Raw genomic sequence first — 12,523 nt, 5'->3', positions numbered from 1 at the left:
TGGAAATGTGATTTCTGGCAGTGTGCTCTGTTTTGACACAATCTTGTCATAACAACATGGTTTTCATCACAGTGGGGTCCCCCTTGTTCTCTCTGGGTGTGCAGATGGCTCGTGTCCTTTGATGATGGTGCTGGGAAATGGGGAAGGGTTTTCCAGGGGAGAATATAAAAGTTAAAAGAGCTGCGGTGCCGGGCACCTTGGGTGTAACTTTGTTCCTCCCTGACTTCTCCCTCTAATGTACTTGGAACCTTCCCTGTGTAGAACCTGAGCCAGGAAGAGACTTGTGAGGTCCCAAGTTCTTCCCTCCCTGGAGACAGGGGATAGGACACAGAAATCATCCCCAATATATCTCTGACTGGTAGAGGTTTCATCCCAGCTCCCCAGGACAGTTGACACAGTGCCCTTGCTCAGATCCCTGTCTGTAAACCCAATGTTTCAGCCACTGCTCTGCAGAGCTGCCCATTTCACAAACACCTCAAAGGAATGTTGATTTGAATGGAGATCACCCTCTTCTCCAGTTTTGGAGCCTGGGAAAAAAAGAGCTGCCTTTGGAAAAAGCTTGAGTTGGTTTTGTGGTTTTTTTCCTTGCAAGGCTTATTGACTACTGGACTAAGCTTGGAGGTTGTATTTCCCGTAGGAGGAAATTGGGAGAATGAGGCTCACTCTCTTGTGTGCATTTGTGGTCTTAACTGAATTACTTCCAAAGTGTATCTTTTCCCTCTTGCATTCTACAGGATGACCTACCAGCCAGGGCCCAGAGGGAGCTGGTGTTGGTTCCTGCCAGCAGCTATGACTAGACAGTAGTTACCTTTTATTTAATGCCACCCACTCTGTTTCTCATCCTTGCGTTATGTGGGGCATAAGAGAAAGGAGCATTCTGTTTCAGTTTTGCAGTGCTATCCTAGGAGCTCATGATTTGGTACCTGAGAATTAAGTGAAAAAGCTGGCAGTAAAGGGGGTTAAGTTGGAATTTATGGGATAATCTAGTTTCTTTTCCTTGACTGTAGGGAAGGTACTTTGAGAATCAAGCTATCTTTCTTTATCTCCACCTACCGTAACACACACACGTATCCCTCTTAGCTTTCTCTGACATGCAACATTGGGGAAGGGGAAGAGTGGGAGTCCTATATGGACTGTAGCTATGGATTTATACATTGGTATTGGTTCTTAATATGGTTTTCATAAATGGGCTTTAGGAGGTTCATAAACCTGAAAATTTCTCTGCAAAATTGTGAGTATATATGTTTCTCAGGAGAGGGTCCATAGCTTTCATCAGTTTCTCAGAGAGTTCTCTGATTCCTGAAAGAATAAGAACTTCTGCTTGGGACTTGAATCTTGGATGAGTAATAAGAAAAGCAATAGCTGACATTTGCTGGGCTCCTGCTACACACTAGGCATTAAGAGCTTTACATGCATTTTATTTCATTTGCGCCTCCAAACTCTGTAAGTAATGTGTTATGATTATCTTTCTTTTACTGATTAGGAAATGACGGCACAGAGAAGTTAGCACAATTAACCTGGAATGATGCAGCTTGCTGGAGCTGGGACTTGAACAGAGATAATCTCATTCTAGAACTTGGGGGCTCTTAGCCAGTCCTTAGTAGGACATGCATACCAAGCCAGATGGTTCTAAGCAACTCGATGTATCTGGCTTTAAAGTTCCTTTGCCTTCTTCATTTCACTGCCTGAGTTCTAATACAGGGTTCTGTTGGCCCTGAAGTTGTACTGTGCGTTACCCTTCCTGTTTCCATATTGGGATGGGTGAGAGGAGGAAGATGCCTTTTGGGAGTCAGATCTGTTTAATTTTGAGCAAGTGTCTTAGTTTTTTGTCTTAGTTGTCTTTAATGTTAAGTCCTAGAACTCAGAACCGTGGCTCTCAACACACAGTTACTGTGAGCGTAAAGTAAGGTGATAATATATGTGAAAGAACTTTGGGAGCCATGAGCTCTGTGGGATTATGTGTTAGGATGGTGACATCTCTTGTGCTTTCCTGGGGAGAGTAGGTAGCCTCAGACCTCAGAAGGACAGCACCCACTTGGTCCAAAGGGTATGAGACCTAGGACTGTTTGTCTAAGCTGTCTGTGGTCAAAAGTACATTCTGGACTGAAGAGATGGTGATGTAACTGGGCTGTGTGTGCATTGAAAAGTCCCTCTTTGCTCTTTCCTCATTTCAGGTTTGTCCTTTGAGTCAAGTTAAATATTTATTGAGCATTTCTGAGTACAAAAGTAGTGTATTAGAGAGTTGGGAGGGATTACAGAAGTAAAGCCCTTATAGAGTGTGTGGTCTTGTTGAAGATCAAGAACAAAATGTGTGTATGTGAAGAGAGATGTATGGTAAGTTCAAGTGGAGCCCACACTTGGGTGCTGGCTGGGGGGTTTCAGGAGAGAGTTTGGGACCTCAGAGCTGGGAGAATGGGGCAGAGCAGCTCAGGTTGAGGAATTTGGGCAATATGGATGGGTTGATGGTGCAGAGCTGAAGATGGACACACTGAGCAGGCTGGGGGTTCTAACAACAAGATATGGGAGGATGAGGAGCCACCGAGAGACTGTCACCAGCATGACAAAGATTGGTCTTTTAGTATGATGTTCAGGATGGGTCAAAAAGGAAGCTAGATGCCAGATCAGGTCATGTATCATCTCTGAGCACTTTGTTTCTGCAGTTCAAATGAAAATTAAATATGTTATTGACAGCAGTTCTTGAACACTCACTGGGCTGGAATGGGCAGATCACACACCTCGTTTTACCTGTTGGACTTGTCACGTGGGGTTTGTATCAGGATAGTGGGAAGGTCACATGTTATTTCTCCGTTTTTTTAGTTCCAAATATATAGCCATCTCTTGACCATATTGCACATTAAAGTGTTCAATACACACTTATTTTTTCTTTGATATGTGTGGTTGGGGAAAGCCAGCTTCTGTTATAAGTCTAGTTTTAGGCAATAATTTCCATTTCCTCAAGCACTAGTCTTTTCACTTGAGTTACTAATATCTTCCTCCTTTCTTTTCTGGGGTGCCCTGTTGTAGGAGTGCTAATTATATTTTAACTATAAGGTAGCAGGTGTGAGGAGGCTGTGTTATCCACAAGTGGAGTAATTAATTCTTAAATAGTAGAAAATAGGCCCTGTAAGTTAGAAAAAACTTTTTATATATTTATAAATAGCAGCAACCATGTTCTTTCACTGAACTTTTTCTGCTTCTCCCGTCAGCATACCAGGAGGTGCATTGGGATCGCCCAGGTCCTGTGTGGTGTCTGTTCTGGGCTTAGGTTCTTAAGAGAGAGACTCATTGGCTACAGCAGTGGGAATGGACAGAGAATAGAAAGTGTTCTTAGGTATTGTACTTCAAAGGGAGCCTGGATCATGACCCGCAGAGAGGCAGGTGTCTTTATGCCTTCCAAAATTGACTTGAACCATTTCTAGGGGAGGCATGTCTGTAGGAAGTCAGGGGTGGGGTTGAGGACCTCCAGCTTTATACTTTATTGTTTAGATGTTTTCGCCATGACCTTTTATAATAATGAAAAAAATTAATTACGGTACTAATTCAGTAAATACAGTTGGAAAACAATAGATTTGGAAGTCTAGTTTGTTACTACAGTTCCACAAATACTTGCCAGCTTTATAACTGATTTTTTCTGTCCTGGAGTTCAAGCAGAATGACATCCTTAACTCCCGGCTACAGGTACTCTGTACGTGTGTCACCTCAGATGGCGAACCGGATTGTGGATTCTGCAAGGAGCATCCTCAACAAGTTCATACCTGATATCTATATTTACACAGATCACATGAAAGGAGTCAACTCTGGGAAGTAAGTATCTGTGTTTTTGAAGTCTGTTTCTGCAGCTTTTTCACATGCCTGTTCTAGTTGAAGTTAAAACTGCCAGCTCTGAGGTTGCGCAGCCAGAGGAAGAACAATTTCAGAATTAATTTCCTTCTGACTTCTTGCTGTTGTCACCAACAGGCATTTCTTGAGTGCCTGTTACATGGAAAGCATCCCAGTGACTAGAGCTGGAAGCTGAGGGTCTCGTTCCTAGTCTTGGGGAGTTAAAACCTTTATCTATTAATACACAATGCTTTAATCTTTAAATTCCATCTTCACTCTGTTTCAACAAAAAAATTAAAGCGAACAGGTTCTTCCACCCTGAGTAAGTAACAGTATAGGGTTAAAATCTTTTGTTATCTAAGTGTAAGTCGACATCTCTCTTCATCAGTGGAAATGACATATTTACATCCAGAGAAAGTTGCTATTGCAGATTTGAATTTGGTTTAGTGAAAACCTTTGCTTTGCTAAAAAATAAAAATTTTAAAAATTAGAAAAACATCCTAAATACGGAAAATAAGTTCTTAAAAAATGATGCTCTATGTAATGAAGATGGCTTTGCTTGTGTATTTAGCAACTAGAAAGTTAGAGAGGCAATTAAAGCCACTTTCTTGAATTAGGAAAATGTTAAACCTACAGAAAAGATCAAAGAATAGTACAGTGAATACTGAGATATACTCCTGCTGCCTATAGTTAACAGTAAATATTTTGCCAAATTTGCTTTACTTGTTTGTGGGTTTTGTTTGTTTTTGTTTTTTACTGAATCATTTCAGTGTGAATGATGGCATAATTTCACTTCAAATCTGAGGCTTACAGGTTGTGTCTCCTAAAAATAAGAATATTAGAGTCTGGGGTTAACTGTTGTAGGTTAAGAAGTCAACTTCTTCTTAAGTGATACCACAGCTGATCCTTTTCCACAGCTGTTTCACCTGTGGTTTCTTTTAATTTCAGCAAAAAGAGGAAAAGAGAGTAAAGGAGGGGGGTGAGTGTTTTATACAATCTTTGACCTTTATAAGGCCCAATGGAAAGATGAAGGTGGTTTTAGAAATACAGTGGAGGCTCATAGTCCAAAGCAACAAAGCTAGTGGCGTCAGACGCTGGGATTGGGAAAGGATTTGTGGGCAAAGCTGGCCTTTCTGGCTTGGAAAAGTCAATGATGTTCCTAAACCTTTGATTTATGTTCTAGTAACAACAGTATTTTCTTCATTTGTACATTGAGGATGATGCCTATGTTTTGAGATTATTGTAAAGATCACATATATAAGCCGTTACTACCTTCCTTGCCACATAGTAGGTCCTACAGAAATGGTAGCTCCTGATGCTGTTCTTTCCTTTACTCTCCCTTGTTGGCCACAGGTCTGGAATTATGTGTCAGCTATTTTCTGGAGAAAGGGGGTTTTCTAGGGATGGGGGAGGACAGATAGCAGCAGAAGCTGTCTTAAGTGGCTTCATCTCGATAGTCCCTTCTCTGCTTTACCTGTCGCTTTATCAGAAAGTCCTGGAATGAAGCAGAGCAGGCCTGACAGCCATCCTGCCACCAGCTTATAGTGTGGCTTTTTGTAATACCACTGACTCAGCTGACCCTAGAGTGTGGTCAAGTCCATACTAATGATGAGTAGAAGCCTTACACGTAGATCAAGACACGGACATGATGTAGACTGTGGGTCATCAACTCCAAGCCCCATTTTAAAAATTACATGTAAAACCAGTGTGGGATTTAAATTTGTGGGTTTTTTTTTTTCTGTTATTAAAATAATAAAGTCATGGATGGGTATTTCTCTGTTCTGATTCAGTGAAGTATCCAGTAAGTCAGAATTGTTCAGATGTAAGAGTTTCTGTTGTGGCCACGGCCTAGAACCTTAGTGGACATCAGTTCTTGGTGGCCTGTGTCAGCGCTTTGGCCAGAATGCACATCAGTCCATTGTGGTCCCACTTTAACTCTCACAGTAATTATTTTTTTTCTTCATTGGGTCCTTTACCAAGGAAAGCTGTGGAGGCTGGCCTTTGCAAACTATACCAGTGCAGATCTCTCATGAGGTCACCTGATGACCAGCAGCTTGGTCAGCCTAACTTGAAACAGGCCTGATAACACGTATTTCCCACAAGTTGGGAAGAAAAATTAGAGTAATTTACGTAGAACCTAGTATATGTCCTTTGTCTTTTCTGAAGTTACTTAAATTGTGTTAAATGGAATAATCCTGATTAAATATAAAGTTTATTGTAATGACAAATGCACCTCAGAAAACTCACACAGATGGAAGTTCTTGGGAAATGCAGGTAAATGGGGTAAAGCAGCAGTGGCAGCTTGTCTTCTTGCTTTCTCTCCCCTTCATCTTCTCCTCTTCACTTTTGCCTGCCACTGCCTGCAGCCACTGCCGGACACCCTCTCGCTCCTGCTGGTCAAGTGACTCAAAGGCAGCTTGGGATTATGCTAAAATTTTCTAGGTGTTCCATGATGATAGGTGGATAGCACTGTGTTAGATTGTTAAGCATAACTCAGAGTGCCTCCCAGAACCTTTGATGAAATGGGTAACTCACTGCACCCCCTTCCCTTGGCAGGTGTTGTTACCCTTCACCTGCATAGACAAGCAATTTTTTTTTTAAGAATCTAAGGACTGACTAATATAGTTCTTCCATATGTAGTGAGCTCATATAGTGCATTTGAAGGATCATTAATTTTATACATAGTTTTACTGAAACAAGTATTTTGACTAGTCTCCTGCCGGACACATAGGAAGTATTGTGTGAACGTGTGTTGAGTTGTGTTAAAGGGGGCAGGTCTGTGTTGTGTTTGCATATGGATTGTACTGCTGGGAAGGCCGCCACACCTTTCCTGATGATGTGTCTGCTTAACAGGCATTGGGAAAGTAGAATTGAGCTGTCAAATCTTAAAAGTTTGTGGAGAGATGCTTGTTTTTGGACTGATTTTCTTTTCTGGTCAGCTAGTAAACTAGTAGCAACTCTATGAGGTTAATGCAGCCAGAAAGAAGCCTTTGAACACAGTGCCGTCCAAAAAAAATGTTTGTCTTCTCTTTCTGTTTGCCAGTGAGTGGAAACCTCACTTGGTTAACCCTACTCAGTGTTTGTGCCTTTGTATCTCCAGGTCTCCGGGCTTTGGGTTGTCACTGGTTGCTGAGACCACCAGTGGCACCTTCCTCAGTGCCGAACTGGCCTCCAACCCCCAGGGCCAGGGAGCAGCAGTACTTCCAGAGGACCTTGGCAGGAACTGTGCCCGGCTGCTGCTGGAGGAAATCTACAGGGTATGTCCACAGCTTCCTCTGATAGAGGAGTGACCAGGAAGCAGTTTGTTTTCTCATTCTCATCCCTTGGCAGATTTCATCCTCTTCCAAGGGCTCAAGCCAAGGAGGTAACTTGTTCCTATGCATTAAGCAGTTCAGCATTAACTAGTTTAATTGATTAGTTGAACTAGTCAGTGAGTAGAGATCTAGCCCCACTGGGTTGAGACATAGGGCAGGTAAGTTTTAACAGTGAGCCAAGGAAAGAACTGGAACAGTCATAAAGGAAAGGAAAGGTTAAAAAAATGAAGCAGGTAAGGTAAGGTGGCGGCTGACACACTGCCCTAACCAAAGAGAGTACCATCCCAGCACCCCCCAATTGCTGCCATGTAGGAAGGTGGACTCATTCTTTTTAGATCTTTCAAGAGAAGCTAGAAATCTGGATTTGTATGTGACAGTTGATTCATATATAAAACAATGGCAACAGGCTAGATTTTGCAGTGCACTGTAGAGCACAGAATCTCAGTTAACAGATAAGTATCAAAAAAAAAAAAAAGAACAAAAAAACAAAAAAAAGCACAGAATAACTAGGGAAGGCAGGCCTGTGGCACAGCATGGCAGAAGCTTTGGAAAACCTGAGAACATGGAACAGAGAAGGAGTGAACTGATGTTGAAGACAGACTCAACCGGTTGTCATTTTGCTTCTGCAACTCTGCTGGTGGGACACAGCTCAGACCAATCTGCCCTCTCAGTTGCCACAGTCTTTCTCTGTTGATCCTTTCATGCAGCGGGCACATATGCATGCACACACTTTTACCGTTTCCTCAAAATAGGTGAGGTGACGTAAAGTAAGAGAGAAATTAGGAGGAAAGATGATGGCAGAAAGAGTAAGATACAGTTGCCTAAAAAATATATTCCCTGAGATCCCCTATACTTGGTTAGAAGAGGGTCACAAATCTGGGTCCAAGATTTCTGTTAGTCTGCACTGTCTTTTGCCTTGTTCCCATATCAGGAAGGTAAAACCTTTTCTCTGACACGCAGAGTCCAGGAAAAGAGATTCTGGACTGTCAGAAAGGCTCTGAGGGGTGGTCATTTCTTTGCTCTGTGTGTTAGGTCCCAGATTCTTGAACTGAGCATCAGCAGGAACTGTACTCTAGGTGATTTGCTGTTGTATGGTGTATAATGTTTGTAAATCACTTCTTCCCCTAAGGAGCTGAAGAGACTTCTGTCTTTGTATTGTTCTGTGTATTTCTTCTCAGTTGTCAGGCATCTCTTTGGTCTCCAAGTAAGTTTTCCCATTTAAGGTAGCAAAAATCACATCTGAGCCAAGTGAAATAAAATCAGTAAAACAGGTACTAAGTGTCAGTTTAGTTTTTCTTTTAATTCTTCCTTTTGCCACTGGTTCAGTTTATTAATCAGGGTGGTAGGGTAAAGCCTGAATATCCATAGGTATTGATCCTCAGACCGGCCTCACGGTGGAAAACAGCTTATATTTATAGTCTACTCCTTTGATCCAAGTCAGTGTTCTTGAAAATGTCTCGTTGGTCCAAGATGGAACATGTAAGAATGAGCTGTTTCAGAATTAATTAAAATTTCCAGGTCCTAAATGGCTCTATTTAATGACTATCTAATTAAAAATGGAAGACAGTGGGCCTATAGTTGTATTTTCAGGAAATTAGCTCCAGCCCCTCTACTTGGCATTCACCTGGGAAATAGTGGAAGAAGGAGATGAAATCTTCCTGAAGGAGGAGGTATTATTTGACCAGTCTTGCGCAGTCACGATCTGGCCTCAGATTTTTTCATGCTAAATCAGTTTAATTTTTTTATACCAAAATTTAATAATTTTGTGAAAGATAGGTAGTAACTAAAAGTTTGGGGTAGATGATCAAGAGGTTGCCCTGCCAGTTACTTAATTCACGAGGTTTGTGGTCTACTTATTTGTAGGGGGGGCGGGAAACCGTGCGTGTGATGTGTCTCCCTGGGTCCCTTGTTGTGCAGGATTTCTTTTCCTGGTCCTGTAGTGTCTGGCAGTGGCTGGTCCTGTAGTGGCCCTCTCTCTAACTGTGGGGACACTTCCATCTCTTTCTAATAGACCTTAGGAGAATTAGAAGCATCACGTTATACAATAGTCCAGTGGGAGCCATGGGCATAGCTAGAGTGTTGGGTTTATATCCTTATAAATAGCAGGTTATAAGCCTCAGGGTGAAAGCACAGCCTACTAGTCAACAAGAGGAAAAACATACAGTTTAAATTAGGTTCTTTCATATTTTTCTTTTTCTTCTTCTTTGCTTTTTTTTTTTTTTTGAGACAGAGTCTCACTCTGTTTCCTAGGCTGGAGTGCAGTGACGCAATCTTTGCTCACCGCAGCCTCTGCCTCCCAGGTTCAAGTGATCCTCCTGCCTCAGCCTCCCATGTAGCTGGAGGCCTACGCCACCACGCCTGGCTAATTTTGTATATTTAGTGGAGACAGGGTTTCTCCATGTTGGTCAGGCTGGTCTTGAACTCCTGACCTCAGGTGTTCCACCTGCCTCAGCCTCCCAAAGTGCTCAGATTACAGACGTGAGCCACTGTGCCTGGCATTTTTTTTTTCTTTAGTTGAGATCTACTTTCGGTCTTCCATTGTGCCTGGACCAAGTTTCATTTTCTTTTAGTTTTTCAGAAAACTTCCTTTGTGTGTCTATGATCTTTAATTATTAAAAGGATGGAAATACTTCGTGTTTTTCTGATTAATTTTCTGTAGAGTTGTGATGTGACATGGATTGAATGAGTGGTAAAAAATCCATACCTTTTGAAGGTGCAGTTTATCAAGTTTTAAGCCTCTGATCTAATCCCTCCTATTCCATTTATGCCTCATCGATTACCAAGCCTTCTTGATTCTGTCCCAGGCTTTCTGGAACTGCCTTTTTGTTCCTCTGGTCTAATCACTGCCTGCCTCCCTGCTCCACCCCACAACTGGATTATGGCTACTGGCTCTCTGCACTTCCAGCGGAGAAGTTCTTTCCAAATCCTAACATCCTTTTCAGTCTAAATCGTCCCCTAAAATCCTGATCTGATCTCTTCGCTCATGTGCACAGAGACCTTCACTGGCTTCTCACTTTCCTGGAACAAAGTCAGAATTCTCGACCCATTTCAGAAAGCACTGCCTTAGTTGAGCTACCCACCTTTTCTATGCTGTATGTGCTTCTCCGCAGGCAGCAGTGGTGCCATCTAGGCTGGTCGCCTGGCCGTTCCTTGCTGGCCCTGGCATTTTGTTTTTCCCCATCATTCTGTTCTTCCTTCCTCCCCAAACCCTGCTCATCCCTCCAGGGCTGTCTCAAGTAGTCCTGACTCCTAAAGTCCCCCCTCTGGTATCTGGCAGGTGACACCTGCCCACCCACCCTGGCATAGGTAGGGTGATAGCTCCTACCACTTCCTCCGTGATGTCCTGTACAGGGACCTTAGCATATCTCTTGCATTAAAATATTGGTCCAGTGAATGGTGAAATAACAACAGTGACAGGAAGCAGAGACTGAAGAGAACACTTTAATTTTAGGCTGTCTTATGAAAGGGAGCAAGATCTGTAAAACAGTTTCGTTGGTTGTCGTATTTTCCATGGGTCAGGTTTTTCTTTTTGAGTAGAAAAGGAAAATGAACTGTCCTTGTCCTGGAATTTGCTGTGTGATATAAATGTTGTTCCCTGTCCTTTATTAACTTAGGTAGTTTAGGAACGTGCAATAGATTTTCATAAAGGCTAGCAGTTAGATCAATCCTTATTTCCTTCACCATTATTAAGGCTACTAAATGATTTCTGACAGCCAGAGATGCACCTGAAAATGGATTTATTTCCTACCCTACATGCCTTAAAAAGGAGGCAGGGGCAGTTGTACCCACATGAACAGCACTGCTGGCCACCTATCCTGTTCAGTCTAGCCTTGGATAGTAACGTGCCTTGGTCAGAGACTGGATTTCTAATTGTGACCTGTGCAAAATATGTAGAAATTCAAGGTCATCCTTCTTTCACTATGTACAATATGTTTTAAATAAAGTTATTCCTGAAAGAATGATCAGAACACATGTTTGTATACTTACGCATGCATCTAGTGGAAGCAAAACAGCTAAAATGACTGAGAAAAAAACAAAATTAGAAAGGCAACCTAAGCAGTTGTAACTCAGGAGAAAGTGTTTGAAGAGAAGTCTGTTCTGCTTGTTAATTTGGGAGAAAGGGAAGGAAAAGGGGATGGAAGGCATAATTTTATACATAAGTAATAAGAATGAAGGGATCTGACCTTAATGATTCTTCAGTTTTAAGGAACTCAGGAAGAGATAAAGGAGAGAAGTTAATAGAGCATGGCAAGCAGTTTCCTGAATGTATTTGAATAAGTGTAAAAGTAAGGCCGTGAAAAGGCCATTTTATGTCAGATAGACTGTTGTTCTGTGACAGATTAAATAAATATGAGCGTCATCCACCTAACCCTTGGAATTAACTCTACATCTTCTAGAACTGATTAAGCTTTTTTTTTTTTTGCATATACTCAATAAAGATGATGTCTTCCTGCTGCTGCTTTAATTACAAAAGGAAAGTTTCATTTTTTTTTTTACTAGATTCACTTAAGAAGATTTGAATCTGATAGTCTCATTCTGATAGTCTCAACTATTACAGTTGCTCTAATTGTTAGTTTAACCCTCTACAGTCAGTTGATGTAAGGATTACTCTTATAAGACCTGTATTCTGTTTTATTGTTGCTTGAACTTTGGATTTTGATATTATGAGTGTATGTTTCTGTATTTTTTTCTCCTCTCTTTTGTTGGCTTTCCATTTTCTGGTTTGTACAATTATTAATTTGTGTTTACAGGGTGGATGTGTAGATTCAACCAACCAAAGTCTGGCGCTACTACTCATGACCCTTGGACAGCAGGATGTTTCCAAAGTCCTGCTAGGCCCTCTGTCTCCCTACACGTAAGTTATTCTTTTTCAACCTCGTTTTTCTGTCCAGTTTAATTTTCTCATTGCCCGAAATGACAAAGGTGTTGTGCTGCACAGAGCCTGCACTATGAACACCTGCTTGTATTTATCCTCAAATCAGCCAGCAGTTTTCACTCTTAATCTGGTGTTTATTTTTACGTACAAGGATTTTTGCCTTTCTTTCCTTCCTCAGTGCCATGTAACTAAAATTGCATGATCTCTATTGGGCAGTTACTTTGTTCGTGCTTTAGGTTTTGTTTCCAGGTTAGAGGTAAACTCCTGGTTTGGTGTAGCTTGGATTTTATTACTAGTTTTATTAAAAATCATTATTTTCCTTAGCTGTCTAACTTACTGTGGGAAAACAGGCTTTTTGTCTAAGATGATGGGGTATGAGCTCACTGGAAAAGATGACGAAAGACAGAGTTTGTATTAATGCTACTGGACTAGTAGGGAATTGTAGAAGTGAGTTTGGACCATTGAATGTTAGCAGAAGTTGACTGCTGTGGTATGAAAGCAAGCACTCTGCAAA

General features: G+C 41.6%; 1 protein-coding gene across 5 annotated transcripts in view; it reads left to right on the top strand.

Moving 5' to 3' along the window:
- The window catches only part of RCL1 (RNA terminal phosphate cyclase-like 1), a 64,252-nt gene that overhangs the window by 41,347 nt on the left and 10,382 nt on the right, over positions 1-12,523 (top strand). For 4 of the 5 annotated variants that reach the window (XM_011937333.1, XM_011937332.1, XM_011937335.1 and 1 more), the window contains 3 exons: positions 3,679-3,804; positions 6,920-7,076; positions 11,885-11,988. In XM_011937333.1, the coding sequence (XP_011792723.1) occupies positions 3,679-3,804; positions 6,920-7,076; positions 11,885-11,988 (387 nt within the window). Of the gene's footprint in view, positions 1-2,249; positions 2,335-3,648; positions 3,805-6,919; positions 7,077-11,884; positions 11,989-12,523 lie in introns of those variants that run through there. The other variant, XM_011937336.1, reaches the window with a different exon arrangement.

The sequence above is a fragment of the Colobus angolensis genome, unplaced genomic scaffold (genome assembly GCF_000951035.1).
Source record: "Colobus angolensis palliatus isolate OR3802 unplaced genomic scaffold, Cang.pa_1.0 Scaffold162, whole genome shotgun sequence".
NCBI classification, from domain to species: Eukaryota; Metazoa; Chordata; class Mammalia; order Primates; family Cercopithecidae; genus Colobus; species Colobus angolensis.
The sequence above is the reverse complement of the archived record's forward strand: the minus strand, read 5'-3'. Positions and strand labels throughout refer to the sequence as shown.